Below are 24,763 nucleotides of genomic sequence, written 5' to 3' on the forward strand. Positions count from 1 at the left end.
TCTCTAGTTATTGATTTTTTAAAAAATTCATTTCCATATTTTTTTCAATGTTGGTTTTCTTTTTTAAATATCAGTTTTATTCCTTTAATAAATTCTCATTTTTTAAATTCTGACTTTATTTTTTAATTTGTTTCATCTTTAATTATTTATTTTATTTTATTTCCCCTTAATTTTGATTTCAAATTAATTTTAATTGTGCTTATTTTGATTTCATATTCCATGTTTTTTAATTTCTGATTTTTCCATTTTCCTCCATTTCCCCCCAATCTTTCCCAAATTTCCCCCATCTGCCCTCATTTTTCCCCAATTTTTCCAATGCTCTGCAATTTCCCCCCATTTCCCCCAAATTTTCCCCATCCCACCATGTTGTCCCAATTTCCCCATTCCCCCCAAATTTTCTCCTACATTTCCCTGAAATTTCCCCATTTGCCCCAGTTTTCACCCATTTTTCCTCTGATTTCCCCAATTTCCCTCAAATTGTCCCCAATTTCACCCCAATTTTCCCCCTATTTTACTCCCATTTTCCCCAAATTTCCTCAATTCCCCTCCAATCTCCCTCCACCCCCCTTCACCACCCTGCATTTCCCACAGGTCCCAGAAGCACTGCAGGAAGTGACGGTCATTTCCACCCCCACCGCTCTCCACCCCCCCCCGGGGCACCGCAGCCACCCACAGCTTCCCCCCACAGGTGGGGCCACTGACCCTCCCCCCCTCTCCAAACTCACAGTCCCATTTGGGGCCCCCATTTCCCCATAGGGATCCCCTCATGTCTTGGGGTGCAAAAAGATGGGAGCAAATGTGAGGGGGGCTGGGGGGCACTGGGGCGTGGACCCCCAAAAGGTGCTTTCTGGCAGTGGTGGGATTTGAACCCACGCCCCCGCAGGGACTGGAGCCTTAATCCAGCGCCTTAGACCGCTCGGCCACACTACCCCATGGGACACCCCCAAATCCCAATGGGAAACAATGAGGAATCTTCAACCCAGTGGGATCCAAAGGGGTCCTACCACCCAAACCCATCAGCCAATGGGATCCTACAACCCAAACCCATCACCCAATGGGATCCCACCACCCAAACCCACCAGCCAATAGAGCTCCACTTCTCCAAGCCCCATTATCCCCACTCAATGAAATCCCACCACCCCAAACCCACCACCCCAATGGAATCACATCACCCCAAACCCCATATGGGGGACTGGGACAAAACTGATGGGTTCCATTGGCAGCACTGGGGTGGGATGTGGGATCAGAGCAGCCCTGACCCATTGCCCCCCACCCATTTAGGGCCACAGGAGCGCAGTGGGGAGCCGTGGGTGCCCGACATGCTCAGCTCGGAGGATGAGGAGCCCACGCGGCCGCTGCTGTGGGTTTGGGTCCGGAGGAGGAGGAGGTGGAGGAGCTTTCCCAACACCGAGATGTCCTCTGGGTCCTCCTGCTCAGGTATGGGGGCACTGAAATGGGGGTGGGTGTAATGGGGGAAAGTGGGTGTGGGAACCGATGAGAACCCATATGGGGATGTGTCCATGTCCCACCAGAACCCCATCCCCTTCCCACAGTTCCCATCCCCTTTCCATGATTCCTTTCCCCTTCCCATAGTTCCCATCTCTTCACCTCTCCTTCTCTTCCCCTATCCGTGGCTCCCATCCCCTTTCTATGGTTCCCATCCTCTTTTCATCCTTCTCATCCCTTCTCCACAGTTTCCGTCCCTTTGTCCTTCATTCCCATCCACTCCCCCCAAATTCCCATTCTGCTCCCATTGTTCCCATCCCATCCCTGTACTTTCCATCCCTTCATCCCTCCTTCCCATCCTGTATCTGTGGTTCCTATCTCCTTTCCATGGTTTCCATCCCTTTACTCCTTATTTCCACACCCCTTTCCATCTTCCCCATCCATTTCCCATGGTCCCCATCCCATATCTGCAGTTCCAATCCCCTTTCCATCCTTCTCACCCCCTTCCTGCAGTTCCCACCCCTCCACCCCCCATCCCCACCCCCCATTCCCACCCTGCTCACCATTTCCTCCCCAATTCCTAACAGACGCTGATGATGGATGGACAACCACAACAACAGAGGGTGCATCCATGGAGGATGATGGTGATGATGGTGACGAGGAAGATGAGGACGAAGATGGGACCAAAATCAAGCCCCGCAGCATTGCATCAGGACGGAGAAGAACTGGCACCTCCTGCACCCAGTGTGGGAAAAGCTTCCGCCATGCTGCGTCGCTCCGACGGCACCGCCGCCTGCACCGCCGTGCGCAGCCATCCCCATGCACCCGCTGTGGCCGCGTGCTGATGTGCAGCTCCGCCCTGGAGGACCACCAGAAGAAGCACTGCCGACCCCAGGCCCGGCACCGTTACTTTCCCTGCGCTGACTGCGGCAAGCAGCTCTCCTCCAATGCCGCGCTCATCACCCACCGCCGCATCCACACTGGGGAGCGGCCCTATGGCTGCCCCGACTGCGGGAAGCGCTTCATGGCCAGTAAGTCACTGGGCAAGCACCGCAAGAGCCACTCGGAGGACGGCTTCTTTACTTGCCCTGACTGTGGCAAGAAGCTGACGTCCAAAGCCACGCTGCTCACCCACCGCCGCATCCACAGCGGGGAGCGGCCCTATGGCTGCCCCGACTGTGGGAAGCGCTTCATGGCCAACAAATCGCTCAGCAAGCACCGCAAGAGCCACATGCTGCCAGGCAGCAATGCCAGCAGTGCTGCAAACACAGCCTACGTGGCACAGCTGCACATGCACCACAATCATGCACCAGAACTAAATGCTAAATACAGGCAGAGCTCAGCCCTCAGTGCAACACCTGCACAGCAGCACCGGCAGCACAAGGATGTGATGCCCCATCACTGCCTGCAGTGCGGAGCTGCATTCCGGCTGCATTCGGCACTGCTGCTTCACCAGAAAAGCCACACGGTGCCGCGGCCACACGCCTGCAGCGACTGCGGGAAGGCATTCCGTGAAGCCGCCACGCTGCGCCGGCACCGCCGCATCCACACTGGGGAGAAGCCGTACAGCTGCCAATACTGCGGGAAGAGCTTCCGCGCCAGCTCCACACTCATCATCCACCAGCGCATCCACACCGGCGAGAAGCCGTACCCGTGTGGCAGCTGCACCAAGCGCTTTGTCTCCAGTTCGTCACTCATGAAGCACCGCCGCACACACCAGCGCCAAGCACCATGATGGGGTCGGTTGGTTCCCCCTCACCACGGGGCTCTGAGGGGCTCACAGCCCCCTCCCACAGAGCTCTGCCGTGTCCTGTTGCTGGCCCACAATTTTATGGCTTTCCCAACCAAGCCCAATGAGGATTTGTCTTTTCTTGGGGGGTTGGACTCCACTGGGTGGAGGGCGATGGGGATTGGGGTGATGGGACTCCATTGGGATGGAGGGATTGCACTGGGCAGGGGATGATGGAGTCTAGGATGGTGGGACCCCATTGGGTTGGGGGATGATGGTGTTTGGGATGGTGGGATTCCATTGGGATGGAGGATGATGAAATTTGGGATGGCAGAATTCCACTGAGCCCACTGAGTCCACTAAGTGGACTAAGATGGGATTTGGGTCAGTGGGATCCACTGCAATGGAGGTTGACTGGGTTTGGGATGATGCTCATGAAGCACCCCCGCATGCACCAACACCAGGCGCCCTGATGAGCTCACAGCCCTCTCCCCACAGAGCTCTGCTGTGTCCCCATTGCTGGCCCACAGTTTTGTGGCTTTCCCAACAAAATCCAATGAGGATTGGTCTTTTCTTAGGGGGTTCAACTCCATTGGCTGGAGGGCGATGGGGATTGGGGTGATGGGACACCATTGGGATGGTGGGGTTCTGTGGGATGGAAGATGATGGAGATTGGGATTGCGGGACTCTGTTGGGATGGTGGGGTTCTAGTGGGTGGGGATTGATGAGATTTGGGATGGTGGGACCCCATTGGGTGGGGGATTATGGGGTTTGGGGTGGTGAGACCCTGTTGTGGTGCAGGATGATGGGTTACCACCAACATTTAGGGTGGTGATATTCAACTGGAATGGATGTCAATGGGGTTTGGGATGATAGGACCCCACTGTGGTGGAGGATGATTGTGTTTGGGGTGGTGGGACCCCATTGGGTCGAGGGCAATGGGGTTTGTGATGGTGTGATTCCATTGGGATGGAGGATGATGGGGATTGGGATGGTGGAATTCCTTTGGGGGGGGACAGTGGAGTTTGGTGGGCTTTGAGGTTGATGGGGTCTGAGCACAGTGGGAAAGAGAGGGAGAAGTGAGGTGGCGTGGCTGAGCAGTCTCAGGCACTGGATTAAGGCTCCAGTCCCAGCACGGGCATGGGTTTGAATTCCACAAAGTATCTTTTGGGGGGTCGCCGGTGGGAGCACAGCTGGAAGGGGGGAACTTCTGCATCTGGGGTGCCTCCATCCCAGGGGACAGACCTCCCCATTTCAGTTCCCCCTATTACAGCTCTCCTTAATCAGAGGAATAATTCCATTTTCCATGCACTGAGTGCACCGAGTGATTGCCCACCTTCCACAAAAACACTTCCTGGTTCCCAGAGCCCTCCACCATGGGAAGAGGGGATGTGGGGGTGTCACAGGGCAAACATTAATTTCTGCATTAATGGTCAGTTACTTAAAAAAATCCCTACTGAACAAAGAAACCATCACACCTTGGGCATAGCTCAGAACAAACTCACCTCTGCCAGCTGCTGCAAGCCATAATCCTGCACCCTCAGGAAATGCTCTGGCAGCTTTATTGGTCCCTGTAACCTATGGGAAGTTGAAGAAATTGGGAGAAGTGTTCATGCAGTGCAGCTCATGGCTTTCTCATGTCCTATGGGTCCACGTTCCTGGTAGATGCAGAGCCCCATCAAGCCCCAGTGGAAAGTCAGCTATGGATTCCACAACCATTTGCCCCATTGCCAACTGCCCCACGTTGGAGTGACCCCATTACCTCCTCCCCTGGTGGCTGTAACCCTCTGGGCCCCTCCCATTGAATCACAGAATCACTGTTGGGCCTGGGTTGAAAAGCACCTCAAAGATGACATCGTTCCAATCCCCTGCTATGTGCAGGGTCACAACCACCAGTCCAGGCTGCCCAGAGCCACATCCTATGGCCTGAAACACCTCCAAGGATGGGGTATCCACAGCCTCCCTGGGCAACTAGAGAGACCACCCTCGGAGTGAGGCCATGAGAACTCATTGTCATGTCACAGTAAGAGAGTGGGACGGATGTGGGTAAAGACGCAAAGCAGAAACTTTGGTTGCACACAACACCAGCAGAGGCCCATTTGGGTACCTCCCCTTAAAGAAGTGCACAGTGGGGAACACACCGAGCCTTTGTGAGGATGACTGCCGGCCTTCATCCAACAGCCATCAGATGGGGCACAGAGACCCTCCCATGTTTTAATACAGATAACATGCAACCAGTGTCTCAGAAATGCACTATGTACACGCTGTGCCTACAGTCCTGTAGCCATCGCTCCCCTCATGCTGCTCTTTGGGTGCAGCGATTCCCTGAACTCCCAATGCTCCCAGTGATAAAGCAATTCCTGCTTGACATAACCCACTGCCATCCCATGTTACTGGGTCAGACTTCCCAGCCTCACTTCTCTCCATCCCTGAGGCCTTCGCTTGTCCAACTGAGGGGCAGATGATCACCCCCTGTCTGCACCCCTCCCTGCACTATCTGCAGCACTGAGACCTTAAGATGCACAGCACAACATTTGTGCTCTGTGGGCCCCACTTTGCAGGCATGGAGGATATCAGCTCTCCTCCTTCCACCCACCCTCATCAGAGCCGCTGTGCTGCTGGGGGAGGCAGATGGGATGGCTGCATCGCTACCCCTCAGCTTCATAGAGTTGCTTTGCTACAGGTTTTGGCTGCGAATTGGACCCTCTAAGAACAATCCCTCGTTGTGAGACTCCACTGCAAAGCTGATTGGCTCGAGCTCTCTTCTCTTACAGCTTCTGCCCTCATATTCACCACGAGCTTTTTCCACATATTCTTTCCAAATCCTCTTCCCCATCTTCTCCATCTCCATCTCCTTCCTCTCTCACCTTTCCCCAACTCCTTCTCCCCTCCCCTTCTCCCACAGATGCACTTCCTATTGGGCTGCAACCACCCCAGTTTCACCCTCCCCTGGAGGAGCCTCCTTGTTTATCTTGTGGCTCTGCAACTCCTCCATCTGGAATCAGGTAGGGGTCCTGTGTGGCTGCTGTGCCTGGCAGAGGTGTTTCTGTGGGGCAGGGGAGCAGCCATGGGACAGGGAGAACCCAAGACCAGCACCCAGCCCCACTTGAGTTTCCCTTTCTCTTCAGTTCTTTCATGAAATGTGTGATTTTGGGTAGAATTTCTGTCTCTTCACCTCCTCCACATGTTGTGAATAGGCTCCCACCCCCAGGAATCCTTCCCCACTCTCTCTTGCTCCTTCTCCAGTGGTTTTAGATGAGATGGGACATACACCAACTCACCCTGTGCCGTTCCAGGTCCCCATATTAACACAGCCACCATCTCACCATCTCATTGCTCAGACCAGCTCAGGGTGGTGGCACTGAGCCTCCGTGTCACTGCCAACGAGGGACAGGATGTTGTGCTGCGCTACCAGTTGTTCTCTTGCAAGGATGCTCAGAGATCAGACATCAGATGGATCCAGCACCGGTCCTCTGGGCTTGTGCCCCACTACCAAAATGGAGTGTGCCTGCAACAGATGGTGGAATGTAAAGGGAGGACAGAACCACTCAGGAATTGTCTCTCTGATGGAAACCTGGATTTGCGCATCACTGCAGTGAGCTCCTCTGATAGCAGCTCATATATCTGCGCTGTGCAAGATGGTGATGGCTATGCGGACGCTGTGGTGAACCTGGAGGTGTCAGGTCAATGGCTGGGGTATCCATGGATGAAGAGCTGAAGGACAGCAACCTTTGAAAGAGGATGGGGCTGAACTGCTCCATGAGATGCCGGAGTTGGAGTGGGCACATGGTTTGATTTGGGGATGGATCTGCATGGATGAGGTGGTTGGGTTGGGTTTCTGCGATGGGTTTCTCCATGTCTCAGCACAAGATGCTGAGCAGCTCCTCCACCTGTGCCAAGTTGGGGATGCTGCCATTGTATGGCACTGCTCCCTGGTTGCTGCTTCATTGGGTTCTGTTGTCTCCCAAGTCTGTGTCTTGCTTTTGCACATAGGGGAATGGAAAAGTAACAACTTTCCCTGATTTTTTTTCCAGATCTCTTTTCCCAAATTGTGCATCCCTGGAAGGTGGCTCTGGCTGTGATCATCACACTTCTGGTTGGTTCATCTGTTGTCATTGTTTTTCTCTATAGAAAGCGAAGAGAGCTGAGAGTGGAGGGGATGAAGTGCAGGGAGGTGTTGTGCAGCAACAGGGATGGTCGAGGTGGTGCTGAGTTCTGGTCCATGGAGGTACACAGGAGGAGGAAGGGAGATTTTTCCTGAGATTCCAATATTGCTTGTTAAATAAAATTTTTGGGACCAAAGTGGTCATCGGCCATTTCCCTGAACAAAAAGATTTGGGGTGTAGGAATGGGAGCAGCCATGGAAAGAGAAGATGTTCCCTCTGACCGTGCGTTTCCTTTGCTTCTGTTTTGCAGAAAGAAAAGATGAATGCTGGGTAAGTACTGGAATGAGTGGTGCTTGAGAGCAGCCCTGCAGAGAAGGACCTGGGGGCCCTGATGGATGAAAAGCTTAATATGAGCCAGCAGTGTGCTCTTACAGCTCTGAAAACAAATAGGATCCTGGGCTATATGAGAAGAGGGGTGGCCAGCAGGAGACAGGGAGGTGATTGTCCCTCTCTAGCTTCTGTGAGGCCCCATCTGCAGAACTGTGCCCAGGTCTGGAGCCCCCAGTACAAGAAAGACAGAGCGCTGTTGGAGAGGGTCCAGAGGAGCTACAGAGTTGATCAGGGGACTGGAGCACCTCTCCTATGAAGACTGGCTGAGGGAGCTGGGCTTGTTCAGCCTGGAGAAAAGAAGGCTGCAGGGTGACCTCATTGCAGCCTTTCAGTGTCATGTGAATCAGAAGCCTTACCATGTCCCTTTCCTCCTTCCTCCCAGAGCTGGGCTGAGAGAGAGCAGTTGGACAGTGGCCCTCTGCACAGCCTGGGTTCTTCTCTGGAGCAACCTGTGGGTGCAGCCATCCACCAGCTGAGCAAGGGGCAGCATGGGGCAGGTAGGAACAAGCCCGATGGACAGATCAGCTTGACTCTTCTCTAAGTGACAGTGAGAAGGCTTTACCTCTGAGCGCTGACCTGTCCTTATGCCAGGAAAGTAAACCTGGAGATTTTTTAGTCACAAACTTTAAGGGGAAATCTATATCCAATTCATAGAAACTTTTTTTTCTCTCATCTTATAGAAAGCAAGATGTAAAGATTATTTTAATCAGTGGGAGACTGCATACAGCAAAGCTTTTTCATCCTATTACTCATACAGGATTGGAAGAAAGCGCATTCTGCAAATTGATTTGAAGTCAGGCTCTCCCCTACCAATATGACAAAATGTGTAGAAGTTTGGTTCAGTGCTGATCTCATGAGCATCTCTTTCTCCCTTGCTGAGCGTGGGAGCATGAGTTCAGTGATTCTTTTACTGTGGACCCATCTCTGAAGGATAGAAAAGTAGGATGAGATGAATGCCATCTTTCCTTACCCACAATGATGGACATTGTGTCAATTTCATGTTTCATTGTGATAAACTGGTAATATTCCCGAAGAACCACTGGACAGAATCTGAATAAATTAAAGCAGGGATCCAAGTGCAGAAAACTTCCCACTTCAAATCTAAGAGGTACTGATGGAAACTTCCATGTCTCCAGAGGCTTAGAGCAGGATTGACTCCTCTGAAATCTTTTCTAAAATCTCCTCTGTGCACCTCTGTTCCTCCTCCTGGCGCTGGCAGACACGCGGCAGCTGCAGCTCCTGCACTTCTGGCTCTTGCTGGGCATCTACCTGGCCGCCCTCCTGGGCAACGGCCTCATCAGCACAGCCGCAGCCTGCCACCACCGCCTGCACACCCCCATGTACTTCTTCCTCCTCAACCTTGCCCTCCTCGACCTGGACTGCATCTCCACCACTGTCCCCAAAGCCATGGCCAATGTCCTCTGGGACACCAGGGCCATTTCCTATGCAGAATGCACTGCACAGGTCTTTTTTTATTATTCTTTCTTTCTGCAGAGATTTTTCTTCTCACTGTGACCTGCGAACTGTGGACCAGTTCTTCTGTGAAATCTCCCAGATCCTCAGGCTCTCCTGCCCAGAATCAGACTGTCTCAGGGAAGCTGGTATTGTATATTTTAGTCTTTGTTTAATCTAGTCTTTGTTTAATCTTTGGTTGTTTTGTATTCATTGTGCTGTCCTACATGCAGATCTTCAGTGCCGTGCTGAGGGTGCCCTCTGAGCAGGGACAGCACAAAGCCTTCTCCACGTGCCTCCCTCACATGTCTGTCTGTTTGTCAGCACTCTCCTGTTTGCCCCTCTGAAGCCACATTCCTTCCCCATCCCTGGACCTGGTGGTGGCAGTTCTGTACTCCGTGGTACCTCCCACAGTGAATCCTCTCATCTATGGAGTGAGGAACCAGGAGCTCAGGGATGCCCTGAGGAAACTTTGGGAAATCCAGCTATATTAGGACAACTTTTTGTTAAATGTTGTGTTTATTGCATCCTAAAACTTGCATTTTCTTTTAAATATAGTTATTCTAACTATGTTATTATAGTGAATTATATATTTTGACCCAGTCATCTCATGTGCCTACAAAACTCGTCTTCCCATATGCATGAACACAATGAAGATGACAGCAGAAAATCATTTCTCTCAGCTCACTTTTCTTCCCTTCTCCTCTGGAGCTGGAGGAGAAACCCCCTTATGCAGGGGGGATTCAGGGGCCAAGAGCCCATCTACCAAGTTGAGCAGCAGCCCAAATTTCCTTGGCGGCTGCCCCTCACTACTCAGTGGGCTTCTGCACCTGAAGTTCTTTATTATGAGAGTGGTGTAACAGAGCTATAACAGGCTGCCCAGAGAGGTTGTGGATGCTCCATCCCTGGAGGTGTTCAAGACCAGATTGGATGGGGCCCTGGGCAGCCTGGTCTAGTATCAGACTGGGAGGTTGGTGGCCCTACATGTGGCAGGGAGGTTGGAGATTCATGATCCTTGAGGTCCCTTCCAACCCTTGCCATTCTGTGATTCTGTGACTCTGTGATTCTTCTCCTCACTGCCTTCAAGTCAGGGCTGCTGCTTTCCTGGGGCCATGACAATGGGCAAGGGCAAGATGTGATTTTTTGATTGCTGCTCTCTTTCCATTTCCATGCTTTCCTATTGTCCCTCTACAGTCCTGGTAGCCCTCGGGTCTCAGATGAATTGACAGCAGTCCTGTTGTCTCTACAGTGGCATCCAGTGGCAGTAAGGTAGCAGGCAGGAATAGGCAATATGCACCATTGTGTCAGAGTTTGTCTCACTGTTCCCATCACAAGACAAGGGGCTGCTTGTTGCAGGTTAGCAACACGACACAGGGTTCTTGTGCAAAAATTCTCCTTTATTTTCTCACGCAAGGTTTTTATTGTCTAACACATTTATTCAGGACATTTCCACTAACAGTCCATTGGCTCAAAAAACAGTTTCAACACAAGTCTTCGTAACAGCAGCGAGCTTATCTTATGCTGTGAGAAACATGCTCAAGATCAACAATTTCTAGGCAAAGATCCCTGTGATGGGCCTTTTATTCATTATTGCAATACTGGGCGCACACCCCCTACTGGCAAGGTAGAAATTGCAGAACCAATTAGTGAAATCCATTCCGTTATATACCCTGAGTCCAACGCAGGTAAAGCCTCTCCTGACACTCAATGGTTGAGCATCTCAGGCTCACAGTCTTCTGATGCTAGAGCTATGTTATACTTCCATAACTAAATTACACTTCTATAGCTATGGTTACACATCCATAGCTATGGTTACACTTCCATAGCTATGGTTACACTTCCATAGCTATGGTTACACTTCCATACAATGTCTGTTACCACCCCATTGTCTTTGGATATGTTCTAAACTTTTTATAGTGTATGTTCTGGACTTTTTATAGTGATAGGAAGACAATATTTTCACTTGTTCTGTCTCTCCTTTACCCTAGTGCCTGTGCCAGTTCTAGGTCAAACTGCCCCAGTCCCGACTATGTTCAGGAGTTTTCTTTGTAAAAGGTTTCTTACCCTATGCTATTCACAGAAAATACTGAAAACTTCCATTGCAAAAACACAATCTGCCCCTCACAGGCCCGTGGCCATTTTGGGCCCTTATGGACACAAATGAAAGGGGATTGTACTTACACCATGGTAAAACACATTATCATTATTATGATTATCAATATCATCATTCAACCTGTTGGGTCATCCTGGAATCAAGGTCCATCTGTCCACATGTGGGTCATTCAAGACTCACATATGACACAAAATGAAAGAAAGTACACTCAGTCACATTTGATTGCAAGCATTAAAAACATGACATCTATCAGGTGCTTATCCAGTGTAACTTTACCAAATGATTTCTTGCTTCTCATACTTAGGGATTTGGGGTATTGGTAGTACCATTCATATTGCTCCAATCTGAGGCATTTTCAGCAGTACAGGTTGTTGCAAAATTCTGTAAGATCTTTTCCTGGCTTGATATGAACTTCTAGGATGGTTGTATTCACAGATAGACAAATGGCTTTCATGTTGAGGCAGCCATCCCCACTTCATCTATTAGTTAATTGGTTAGCAGCATTATACAATTGCAAACACCACGCAGATTCAAGTATTTCTTAAACAAACAAACAAAACTTAACCAACCAGTTGGTGTGTTCAGTGATGTCCTTAGCCTGAGAACAGTAGGGAGTGTGGCATACTCACCAAACCCCTTCCTACTTGGCCTAGTCTTAGAATCACAGAATCATAGAGTCCTTAGAGTTGGAAGAGACTTCTGAAGGTCATCTAGCCCAACTCCTCTGCAGTGCACAGGGTCACCACAGCTCCATCAGGTTGTCCAGGGCCTGATCCAGCCTCACTTGGAAAGGCTCCAGGGACAGGGCACCAACCACATCAGTGGTCCATCAGAGGCACAGTGCCTGTGCCTCGCCACCCTCACCGTAAAATGCCTTTTCCTTATATCTAACCTAAATCTACCCTCTTTGAGCTTGAAGCCATTTCCCCTCATCCTATTGTCAAGATTCTGCTAAAGATTCTGTCCCCTTCTTTCCTGTAGCTCCCCTTTAGGCACTGACAGGCTGCTTTCAGGTTATCTTGCAGCCTTCTCTTCTCCAGGCTGCACAGCCCCACCTCTCTGCCTATCCTCATAAGAGTGATGTTCCATTCTGTGGATCAGTTCTGTGGCCCTTCTTTGTACGTGCTCCAGCAGGTCCATGTCTCCCCTGCACTGAGGACTCCATATCTGGACACAATACTCCAGGTGAATTCTCACCAGCACACAGTAGATGAGCAGGATCACCTCTCTCACCCTGCTGGCTACGCTTCTTCTAAAGCAACCCAGAGTATGGCTGACTTTCTGGGCTGTGAGGGCACATTGATGGCTCACGCCCAGCTTCCCATCCATGGTTGCATCAACCACACCTCACAGCTTGGGATTTCATGACTGACAAAAAAAAAGTGGAAAGCACAAATGGCATTAGAAATGCACAGCGTGTCACTTGCCCCATGCCTCAAGGTAACAGCCATGTACCATTTTGTGGTTTTACCTGTGTGACCATGGAGAGTGTATGAGAAAGTGGGATGGAAAAACCACCTCAGCCCTACAAGCATGGGTATGTAAAGTGCAAGGGAACACAATCACAAGAGAAGATACTTCTGGGAAAATGGTGGCTCCAGTTTCCAGTGAGCAGTTCTCCAGACAGAGAGACAGTCTGATCTTATCTCTGAGGTTGTCAGTGAACCTTCTGGTTTTTACACACAAAAGATGAGTAATGAATACACAAATCAGAACTCGAGGGACCCTGCCTCCAACTACGTAGAGGAAAGGGGCAATTGGGTTTATTGGACTGTATAGATTTGATGGCTTGGCACATCACTACCACAGCAATATGAGGCTCTAGCTGACACTGGTTCACAACTCTAATGCCATCAAGTTATAAAGGGACAAAACCGATTTGTATTTCAGGAGTGACAGGGGAATCCAGGAGTTAACTCTGCTGGAGGCCAAAGTGAGCCTAACTAAATGAATGGCAAAAAAATGTTTGTGATTAGTACTGTGACTGGCCCTGAGGCTCCGTACATCCCTGCTACAGATTGCTTCAGGAGAGTGCACTTCAAGGACTCAAAAAGGGTCCTGGTGGGCTTTCAGTATAGCTGCCTTGGAGATGGAGGACATTAAGTAGCTGTATACCTTGTCTGGTCTCTCAGAAGTCCCTTCTGTTGCAGGACTGCTAAGACCAGAAAAACAGCAGGTGCTGATCGCTACGACAATGGTATATTGACATCAATATTGCACCAATTGGGACTTCCTGTTTCTCATTCATCATCTGATTCACCAACTGCAGAATCAAGGAGTAATCAGCAAGACTCATTTACCCATTTGGTCCTCCATACTCACTAATGTCCTATTTGGACCAAAAGTCTAATGGAGAGTGGAGGCTGAGAGGACTATCGTGGCCAGAATGAAGTCATGCCACTGCTAAGCACTGCTGTGCCAGGCATGCTAGAACTCCAATACGAACTGGAGTCAAAGGCAGCCAAGTGGCGTGTCACAACTGACAATGGCAGTGTGTTTTTCCCCACCCGTCTGGCAGCAGAGTGCAGGCCATATTCGGCTTTTACTTGGAGGGGCTATATGGAACAGTATTTGGGCATGTGTGTTATACTCAGCCGCCCTGAACATGGCTAGGCAATGAAGGGTGTACATGAGACAGAGACCATTTTACTCCCAGGGCAGCTAGGGAGTACAGCTTGGGCTGAAGAGAGAGAGAGACTTAGTTCTCCTTATGGCACATGAATCCATTTTCTCAGCTCAGTATTTCTGGATGATGTTTTGAACAAAATGAGTAGAAAATAGGTTCAATTGAACTCTATGTAGGTACCTTTCACTTCACTTAGAGAGATTTCCCACCCAAACAATATCTCCAGATCCAGAATGAGGTACCTCAATCAACTCATCTGAGTAATTTTCTTTTGCTTGGGTGCCTGTGATCCCTGCCTGTCACTGCCCGGGTGTCCTATCTGTGTTGGGACAAGGGAGGGTGGTTTTTCTACTTAACTCTGTCTCTGACAGGAGCAGTGACACTGCTGGGAAGGAAAGTGCTCTCCCACACAGAGGGAAGGAACATCAAGGACTCCTTCAATATTTTTCCACGTATCATCCTGCGGAGCCCTAGGGACATCTGCAGGGAGTCCAAAGGGATGGAGAAAGGGATCCCTTGATCTGTGCCTCTGCTGCTGAGCTGGGCCGGGCTTCTGGGACACAGGGAGCTGTACAGCTGATGGTACAGGAGCAGCTCCTCTGCACAGTGCAGGACTCCGAAGACATGGCCAGTAGGTAACAATGAGGAGACAGAAGGGAGAGAAATACCACATGCTGTGTACAAGAGAGAATGCTGAGAGTCCACTGGATGACAAATGCTGGCAGACCTTAACACAGTAGGTCTCTCTTGGTAGGGCAAAGTACGCAAGACCATCCAGTTTCTCTTGGTCCTGTTAGACCAGCGTATCAGTCTGGAGCCACTCCATGTTTCTTTATTGCAGAGCAGGACCTGCTCCAGCTGAGGGCTTCCCTGCTGTAGCATCAGAGCACAGCCCTGAGGGCTGCGTGTCCCAACAGCTGCAGGCTGTGCAGCCAGGGCTGCAGCCAGTTGCCCAGGGCTGTCCTGCAGAGCAGGTCCCTGCTGTGCCCCAGGGCTGTGTGCTGGGGCAGGGACTCTGCCACCTGCCAGGCTCAGCACTCAGCCTGCCCGGGGAGCTGCCTAGGGTGCTGCGGGGAGATGTGTGGGGGGAAGGAGCTCCCCGTCAGGGCAGGGACCTTCTATTGCCACAGCTGCTGCCTGGGGCAGGGGATTCATGGCTCCACAGCAAAGCAGGAACTTCAAGATGACTTTCTGTCAGTACAGGAAAAGCAGAGCTTGTGTTTCAGTTCAGTTTGTGCTTTTAGATTACTCATAAAGGGAAGGAAGGAGAACTTAGGGTACAACACTGAGAATCCTGAATCATTACACTGGGAGATTATAAAACCTGCCAGGAGCCTCATAAATTCCCCATGCCCACTCCTCTGCCTGCATGCAGTAATGGAATCCCTTTTGTTGGCCACATCAGGGTTTGTGTGGCCTGCTGCTTAGTACCTGGAGGCAGGGAGATGCTCATGAAAGCTGCCCTGCTGCCAGGAGGGGTCGGCAGGGGACAGCTGAATGCACAGGGGCTGGAATGAGGTCTGTGACTGATAAGAAATAGCTACAGCAAGGGACAGCTCCAGGGGGCAGATAGAGGGACAGAGACAGACAAGCAACTTGTCACAGAAAGGCTCTGCAGAGTGGGTTTGGGCTGCCCAACATCTGTCCTTCCAATGCAGATGTCTTCCTGTGAGCAAACCATCTGTGCTCCCCTCCCACCCAGCGCAGCCTCTGGCTTCTCAGACCTGGGGCCAGGCCATGAGCTGCTCCTTTGCAGACACAGATCTGTAGAGCAGAGTTGCATTTCTCCAGACATGGGCTCCTTTTGCTGAGAGATTCAAGAGGCTGAGAGTTACTCTGTGACTTTGCTGTCTGAGGGGGGGGGGGGGGAAAAAGGAAAAGTCTTTCTGGAATGCTGGCTGTCTCTTCACACCTTGCTTCCCTCAGCAGGAGGATCACAGTATTTTTTTTCTCCTTTCTCCATTTATGTGTAATGCTACTCTTCTCTCTCTGGCACTTCTGCAACAGCTGCTGTCTTCTTTGAGCATTTCAAGCTCAGTGCAGTGCAGTTGTTTCAGTTTCAGGAGTAAGCTCCCATCCCCCGGGAGACATCAGCTCAAGACTACCACTGTGGAGGTGCCCTGGAAAGCTGCCACAAGCTCCAAGATGGGCACAGCTCCTTTGTGCTCTTTCTCCAGCCCTGAGAATCAGAAGCCTTACCATGACCCTTTCCTCCTTTTCTCCAGAGCAGAGCTGAAGGAGAGAGGATTTGTACAATGACTTTCTGGACAGCCTGGACATTCTGCCTCTGAGCAATCACTTGTGTTTATGCTGAGAAGAAAAGCCTGAAGAATTTTTCCATTTCCTAAATTTTATGGGGTAATCTAAATCCCAAAAAGGCACATAAGTAGTTGATTGGGTTACCTCTTGTCTTCTGAAGAGCAAGGTGAGAAGTTTACTTTCATCTGTGGGCTTACTATCAAGCTGTTTAAATTTCATTACTCATTTGGTACCAGGAAAAATACTGTATTAGAATATTTGGAATTGGTGCAAAATGAGGCTGTACTCTAGAATATAAGGCCAAATGCAGAGGATTGAATCAATTCTGTAGTAATGAGCCACGTTCCCATGCCCAACATGGGAGTATGAGATCTCCGGTTCTGATATTAGGGACAAATTGCTGAATGAGGGCAAAGTATGAAGAGATTAATCTCTCCTTCTTCACGTACACAGGCAGATGGACAATGTAGCAATTTCATCTCTCATTTTGATCAACAGTGAATATCCCCGCAGAAACAGTGGACAGAATCTGACTCGTTCAACTGCAGAAAACATCCCTTTTCAAATGCAGGAAAGACTGGTAGAAACCTTCATTTGTCCTTGTCTTAGAGCGAAACTGACTCCTCTAAAGGCAGGCCTAGTACCTCCTTTTCTTACCATTCCTGGATAGGTCTCTACACCCAGAAGTAGAAATGTCCAACATCAGCGAGTTCCTCCTCCTGGCGCTGGCAGACACGCGGCAGCTGCAGCTCCTGCACTTCTGGCTCTTGCTGGGCATCTACCTGGCCGCCCTCCTGGGCAACGGCCTCATCAGCACAGCCGCAGCCTGCCACCACCGCCTGCACACCCCCATGTACTTCTTCCTCCTCAACCTTGCCCTCCTCGACCTGGGCTGCATCTCCACCACTGTCCCCAAAGTCATGGCCAATGTCCTCTGGGACACCAGGGCCATTTCCTATGCAGAATGCACTGCACAGGTCTTTTTCTTTCTGGTTTTATTTTCAGTGGAGTATTCCACTCTCACCATCATGTCCTATGACTGCTACATTGCCATCTGGAAGCCCCTGCACTACGTGAGCCTCCTGGGTGGCAGAGCTTGTGCCAACATGGCAGCAGCTGCCTGGGGCACTGAGCTTCTCCATGCTCTGCTGCACACTGCCAGTATGTTTTCACTGCCACTCTGCCATGGCAATGCTGTGGATCAGTTCTGTGAAATCCCCCATCTCCTCAAGCTCTCCTGCTCAAACTCCTATCTCAGAGAAATTGGGCTTATTGCGCTTAGTGTCTGTTTAGGCTTTGGATGTTTTATCTTCATTATAATTTCCTATGTACAGATTTTTAGGGCCGTGCTGAAGATGCCCTCTGAGCAGGGACGACACAAAGCCTTTTCCACGTGCCTCCCTCACCTGGCTGTGCTCTCCATTTTTCTCAGCACTGATTTTTTGGCCTACCTGAAGCCCCTTTCCCTCTTCCCTTCATCCCTGGATGTAGTGATATCATTTCTGTACTCAGTGTTGTCCCCAGCAGTGAATCCCCTCATCTCCACAGCATGAGGAACCAGGAGCTCAAGGATGCAGTGAGGAAAATGATGACATGGACACTTTGTAGCAACAATAAACTCCTCATCACTCTATGCTAATGACTCACAGTCTTCCCCATAATGGGCCTATTTTATGTTCTTTAATGTTTATAATATTTATTTAATTTATACATATATTGCTGTTGTTTTATTAATGGTTATAATTAATGATTGCACTAGAATTCTGATTACTTCTGCTGAGGCATCACCCTACTCTTTTTCCTGGAGCTCATATACGATGTGGGTCAGAGCTGACTCTCGTAGCCTGTGTCCCATGTCTGTATCTTCAGGGAAATGAGGGGTCTGCAGTCTTCACTGAGGCAGTGGGGAACAGGCACAGGGGAGGGAGGATGGAGAGAGATTTCTATCATTCCCAGGCACACCTGTACACTCCTAGTGGCTTTGGAAATTCTTCATTGTCATTCCAAGCACTTTGCACAACCACTGACTCCCAGGCAGGGAGTATAGCTGCACTTGTCCCCATCCATCTGGTTCTGCTTCCCACCCTGACCAGTACAATCAGTACAGAGTCACCCATCAATGGCCGAACAGATCAGAGGAGAGATGGGGACTGATGGGAGCTGATCTGAGCATGACATTTCCCTGCAGAGGCAAGCATGGCATGGAGCCCTATGACCTTACAGTTCTTCCTCAGTCCCTGTCTGACTTTGGCATAGAATCATAGAATCACAAGGTTGGAAATGACCTATAAGATCATCTAGTCCAACCGTCTCCTCATCACCATTGTCACCACCAGCACTAAACCACATCATGCAGCACGTCATCCAGACGCCTCTTGAACACTGCCAGGGACGGTGACTCCACCACCTCCCTGGGCAGCCATTGCAGTGCCTGACCACTCTCTGAGAGAAAAAGTTCTTCCTTATGTCTAATCTAAACCTCCTTTGATATAACTTGTGGCCATTACCCCGTGTCCTGCTAGTTGCCTGGGAGAAGAGGACAAACCCCTCTTCATCACAACCTCCCTTCATGAAGTTGTACAGTGCAATGAGATCTCCCCTGAGCCTCTTCTTCTCCACACTGAACAATCCCAGCTCCATCAGCTGCTCCTCATAAGACTTGTGCTCCAGACCCCTCACCAGTTTTGTTGCCCATCTCTGCACACGCTCCAGGGCCTCAATGTCTTCTTTGTAGTGAGGAGCCCAAAACTGAACACAGTACTCGAGGTGCAGCCTCACCAGTGCTGAGTAGAGGGGGATGATCACCTCCCTGCTCCTGCTGGCCACGCCATTTCTAATGCAGGTCAGGATGCCGTTGCCCCTCTTGGCCACCTGGGCACAATGTTGGCTCATGTTCAGCCGAGCATCAACCAACACCCCCAGGTCCTTCTCTTCTTCACACTCATCCAGCCACTCATCCCCAAGCCTGTAACGCTGCATGGGGTTGTTGTGCCCAAAGTGCAGGACCCAGCACTTGGCCTTGATGAACCTCATTCCATTCACCTCAGCCCAGCAGTCCAGCCTGTCTAAGTCCCTCCGAAGGGCCGTCCTACATTTCTCCAAGGATCACTTTTAGACAAGACTGTGTGGGTTCTGGGGGCAGATGGAGCACCAGGGTCCCATTGTGATCATATGCAGGATGAGCTCTTTTCTGGGTGCTCTGCCTGTAGCCTGTGGGAGCTACACAGGAGAAGGGAGCAGGAAGAGGTGATCCTGAGGCCCAGGACATCAATCCAGCCTGAGTTCCCTCGCATGAACAGAAAAGAGACTCTGCCCAAGGAAGCTACCAGCAGCTCCAGAACTCACACTAGTGGTTCCCAGCAGCACTTTTCATCATAAACTGCTGAGAGCTGATGGCCGAAGTGGGACCTCTCCACGAGGGCACTGGGCTCAGCGCCTGCACTGAGGAATGGGCAGCATGGCCCAATCCTTCTCTTGGCCCAGAGCCCAACAGAGCCCAGAGCAGGCCTGGCTGTGAGTTGTGTGGGACACACTGGGGCTGGGCAGGGTCCAGCTGGTGGAGGAGCAGAAGGGCAGGGCGGGATGTCAGGACTGTGCTGGGGGCATGCTGCCCCACACAGTGCCTGCACAGAGCTGCCAGGGGCTGCCTGTGGGGTGGTGGGGCCAGGCTGTCCTGCAGGGAAGAATGCTCATGGAACCTCATGCTGCATGTTTGGGACTCCAAATCGCCCTGGAACTCAACGCCCAGTTGCCCTGTGCTCACTTTGCCTGGCTCCCAGGTGCCCCCTGTGCTGCTCTGTCGCTGCCCCTCAACAGGACAAGGGAGAAAACACAACTCAACAGTTCCTGTGTTGAGACAAAATGCACTTTATTCTTCCCTTGCTTAACACCCAATGATGATAAATTGTGTGTGTTAATGGCTACATATCAAATATAAGTTTTTCTGCATGCTTTGGAACAGCTATCGAATTCAGCATCCCTTTCACTTTAATGTACTAAATGAAACTAGACCCACAGCATGTTTGACTAAATGAAACTAAACCCACAACAGTTTTGAATAATATTTTATACAATTTACATAATTTCCAACACAGAATTTTCTCACAGTTTGTTAGGATTTCTTATCCCTCTTGTTTTTATTAACTGAAACAAAATAAATTTCTTATATGCATATATGGGTATACTTATAATTTACTCCAGGTTATCACATTCTCGTGGTTTTGTTATTTTGTGCTATTGGTATTCCACATCATAACATCATGCAAAGTATGGGTAATAAAAGAGTTAATACTCCACCTCATGGCCATAGAGGAAGATACATCACAGAAGTTAGGGGATCTGACCCCCCCACTTTTGCTTGTGCACTACCTGGAGAAGGGAGGGTGTTTCCAAAAGCTGGTCCTTTTTTCAGGTCTACATGGTTTTTTGGAAAATTCTCTCTCTCTCTCTCTCTTATTTTACTTGATTTATTAGTCTCAATTTCAATTAGATCATATTACACTGTGTTATCTTGCATTCCGATATCATAGATAGTAAAATAAGTTTTCCTCCATAAATCATTGCTGCTGTTCTGTTATTTTTCCTTGTGCTCAGCTCCCATCTCACTCCCCCTTTTCCCTTCTCCTTCCCGTTTCTGGGGGCTGGGGGGCCCACAGGCCTAGTGCCCCCCTATCAAGGGAATAGATCAATCTAGTTAACTCCATGAGTTACATTACTCATGATTTACTCTGTCTCTTCTCCAGGTTTTACTCACACCATACTCAAGGTTCACTCACATTCTACTCCAGGTTTACTCACACTTTACACCCATTTCTTCAGCATCTATTAAGAAGTAGAAGCATAAGGAGCTCCTACTTTCTTCTCTTTTCCTAAACATATCTCAGCCACCAGCAAATGTTACTCTTAGGAGCTATTTCCATATATATTTACCCTTTCTGCTTTTCTACCCTGATTTCAGCAAGGCATTTGATACTGTCCCTCACGACATCCTTATAACAAAGCTGAGGAAGTGTGGGATAGATGAGTGGACAGTGGGGCGGGTTGAGAACTGGCTGACTGGCAGAGCACAGAGGGTCGTCGTTGGCGGTGCAGAGTCCAGTTGGAGGCCTGTAAGCAGCGGTGTTCCTCAGGGGTCTGTGCTGGGTCCGGTCTTGTTCAACATCTTCATCAATGACCTTGATGAGGGGATAGTGGCCACCCTCAGCAAGTTTGCTGATGATACGAAGTTGGGAGGATTGGCTGACACGCCTGAAGGCTGTGCTGCCATTCAGCAAGACCTGGACAGGCTGGAGAGCTGGGCAGAAAAAAAACAGATGAGGTTTAACAAAAGCAAGTGTAGAGTCTTGCATCTGGGGAAGAATAATTGCATGCACCGTTACAGGTTGGGGGATGAGCTGCTGGAGGGGAGCTCTGCAGAGAGAGACCTGGGTGTCCTGGTGGACAACAGGTTGGCCATGAGCCAGCAGTGTGCCCTTGTGGCCAAGAGGGCCAATGGCATCCTGGGATGCATTAAAAAGAGCGTGGCCAGCAGGTCGAGGGAGGTGATCCTCCCCCTCTACTCTGCCCTGGTGAGGCCTCATCTGGAGTACTGCGTCCTGTACCTGCGTCCCGAGTTCTGGGCTCCCCAGAACAAAAAAGACAGGGATCTCTTGGAAAGAGTCCAGCGGAGGGCCACAAAGATGGTGAAGGGCTTGGAGCATCTCTGCTATGAAGAAAGGCTGAGTGAAGTGGGTCTGTTCAGCCTTGAGAAAAGAAGACTGAGAGGGGACCTGATCCAGGTCTATAAGTATCTAAGGTGTGGGGGGCAGAATGGCGAGGACGGACTCTTTTCAGTGGTCAATGGAGACAGGACGAGGGGAAATGTCCAGAAACTGCAGCATAGGAAGTTCTGTACCAATGTGCACAAGAACTTCTTTAAAGTGAGGGTGACGGAGCACAGGAACAGGCTGCCCAGGGAGGTGGTGAAGTCTCCTGTTCTGGAGATGTTGAAGACTCGCCTGGATGCCGACCTGTGCAACCTGGTTTAGGGAACCTGCTTTGGCAGGGGGGTTGGATTCGATGACCTCTGGAGGTCCCTTCCAACCCCTGTGATTCTGTGATATCTGCCTACGGGACACCTCAAGTAATTGAGAGTGACCAAGGGACTCATTTTACTGGTGCAACGATACAGTGCTGGGCAGAAGAAAATAACATTGAATGGCGATTCCACCTGCCACATAATCCAACGGGGGCAGGCCTCATCAAACGTTATAACAGTGTTCTTAAGGCTGCCCCGAAGTCAGACTCCCAGTCCCTGCAGGGGTGGACGAAAAGACTGTATGAAACCCTGCGGGACCTGAATGAAAGACCTCGAGACGGCAGACCCAGTGCCCTGAGAATGTTGCGGATGACATGGCCCACCCCGCTTAGGATCCAAATTATGGGCACTGATCATCAGGTAAAACCCCAGATTGGTAACGAAAATAATCTTCTGCTCCCTGCCCCTGAGCATTTAGATCCGGGTACCCATGAAATAAAATGGCCCTGGAAGGTGCAGGTAGGACCCAAGTGGTGTGGCCTACTTGCACCCTGGGGGAGACTGTTGGAGGTGGGAGGCTCAGCAGTCCCTCCTGTAACAGGTACATGGCCTACTGATATTGTGGTCAACACTCCAATCTTTATTGCTAAAGGGACCCCCATCATGTCCCTGTGGCAGATCAGGACACCTCCTTTGGTGCCTGATACCGTTATGCAGCTGCAGACATCCGGCCAGAAGGTGTGGTACGGGCGGCCAGGACGTGCCCCAGTACAGGCGGAAGTGTTGACCCAGGATAGAAATACGGCCTGTATCTTACCCTGGAGAGCAGACCTTCCCCTCCTGGTACCTGTGAAACATCTGTATTACTCCCCGTGAGCCTGTGAGCCTTTAGGACCGCCGGAAGGAACAAAATGCCATCAAGCATTCCAGTGTTGCTGTCAGATCACGTACAACACCCGGTGATGGTCTGCATGGGACTGATGGAACATAGAACGGACCTGCACCTCAGGACCTCATGCCTCCAGTCGCATCATCGAGCACTGGCCCATAGAAGAATATGGACATGCACTGATCATCACTCGTCTTGAATTGTACCAACACGTTTCGCGATAAAATTGTATAAGCGTCGCGATATAGCGGATCTCTGTCTTAGGGAAAGCTTAGCCTTTAGTTAACCTGATCATTGGTTCACACTGTGAAGGGGTGGAGTGTATGGGAACTGCTGAGTCATGGCCTGAACCTCTGATTGGTCATAAAAGAATTAAGAATAATTAATTGGTACCATCATCCCGGCTGAGTGGCTTACAGTAGACTCCCGCAGTGATGTCCTCTTTAGTTTTTCTTGTCCCTTAATCCATACCCAGACGCATTCAACCATGTCATTACTTACTGTAAGCTCCATTCCATCCAGCCCACCAGTACACACAGCAACCCCATCCCATCTCACCTGCCCTGCATCTCCAGCCTGCAAAGCCCAGAGCCATCCATCACACACTGCACACCCGTCACAGGACTGTTCCCACCACCTCTCACTCATGCTGATGATGCTGCAGCACACAGGGCCTCCAGCATTGGATGCCAATGTGAGAAACCAGTAACATGTAACAGCCTTACACATGGGCACCTGGGGGGCTGGTTGTTCCCTTGGGAGCTCTGTCTGTGCCTGTGTTGATTCCATGAGTGCAAGAGCTGATCTATGACAGAGAGGGCAGAGCTTTCTGTGGGGCAGATGCAACTATTGGTAGAATTAACCAAGACAAAACCTCCCAAGTGAACATCCACTCCTCCATGCCCAACGATTTACCACCACAGGAAAAGAAACCATAGTAGCATCAGTAGAACAAATGCTCCTGTTCCTGCAGTTGGGGCACTGCAGTCACAACTCTGCAGGGACTCATGTCTGCAACAGAAGGACTTTCCCCAGAGCAGAGGAAAAGATGGCGAGTTCAGAGGCAGACAAAAAGCTGAGTTTTCTAACTCCCAATCCAACTAAATAAGATGTGTGACAAAACATTGGGGGGAAACCTACCATTAAATTGATAATTTTAGGAAATGAAAATGGAAAAAAAAAGCTTCACTAGCTCACCAATCACAACCTCCACTTCCTGCCAACTGCATTCCAAGCACAGCAGCTTTAGCTTAGCGCAGCAAATGTGAAGGCCCTGCTGTGGGAGATCTCAGACACACCTTGCCAAGGTCAAATCAAAAACCTTCAAGCTCTAAAGGGATCACTTGCAAGGCAAGCACACACTGGAGAGCACTCTGATATCTCTGTGCTGTGGGGATGAGCTGCTTATACACCCTGAGGTTTTGCACTGCCTTCTGCTCAATCCACCTCCTGAAACTTGGGATGGTGCATTTAGGAAGAACAAGCTCAGCTTTTTGTAGTTTTATTGGAGGCAAACAAGGCTTGGTGTCATACAGCTGCTGTGACCAGCTGTTCAAAGCATTTGAACATCCCATCTCCCTGCTGCTCAACTGGACTGTGCATCTCACCTCAGCATTGTGGTGAGGCCTACCCACCTTTCGGACATTCTCTCTCTCATTATATTTTATTTATTAGCTTCAATTCTTATTATATTGTATTATGGTGTGTTATCTTGCATTCCAATACTATATTTAGTAA

The 24,763-nt window shown here is 50.1% G+C and overlaps 3 protein-coding genes, 1 non-coding gene and 1 pseudogene across 4 annotated transcripts; 4 read left to right on the forward strand and 1 right to left on the reverse strand.

The window, feature by feature from the left end:
* Positions 1-239: 239 nt before the first annotated feature.
* Positions 240-3,285, forward strand: LOC122168104 (zinc finger protein 436-like). Its single transcript, XM_042833164.1, has 3 exons — positions 240-688; positions 1,282-1,437; positions 2,034-3,285. The coding sequence occupies exons 1-3, from the start codon at positions 316-318 to the stop codon at positions 3,179-3,181; spliced, it is 1,677 nt and encodes a 558-aa protein (XP_042689098.1). The 5' UTR covers positions 240-315; the 3' UTR covers positions 3,182-3,285.
* TRNAL-AAG lies at positions 849-930 on the reverse strand. Its single transcript has one exon. It is a non-coding gene; the product is annotated as a tRNA-Leu (tRNA).
* A 2,795-nt stretch (positions 3,286-6,080) lies between the features above and the next one.
* On the forward strand, positions 6,081-7,615 carry LOC122168105 (butyrophilin-like protein 2). Its single transcript, XM_042833166.1, has 4 exons — positions 6,081-6,180; positions 6,472-6,858; positions 7,210-7,403; positions 7,592-7,615. Exons 1-4 carry the CDS (start codon positions 6,081-6,083, stop codon positions 7,613-7,615), a joined length of 705 nt encoding a protein of 234 aa, XP_042689100.1.
* A 1,259-nt stretch (positions 7,616-8,874) lies between these two features.
* Positions 8,875-9,617, forward strand: LOC122168100 (annotated as a pseudogene).
* Positions 9,618-16,813: 7,196 nt separating this feature from the next.
* LOC122168102 (olfactory receptor 14A16-like) lies at positions 16,814-17,674 on the forward strand. Its single transcript, XM_042833162.1, has one exon. The coding sequence runs from the start codon at positions 16,814-16,816 to the stop codon at positions 17,672-17,674; it is 861 nt and encodes a 286-aa protein (XP_042689096.1).
* The last annotated feature ends 7,089 nt before the right edge of the window (positions 17,675-24,763 follow it).

This window comes from Centrocercus urophasianus, unplaced genomic scaffold, assembly GCF_019232065.1.
Source record: "Centrocercus urophasianus isolate 14NV4802_14NV808 unplaced genomic scaffold, USGS_Curo_1.0 seq_404, whole genome shotgun sequence".
Lineage (NCBI taxonomy): Eukaryota > Metazoa > Chordata > Aves > Galliformes > Phasianidae > Centrocercus > Centrocercus urophasianus.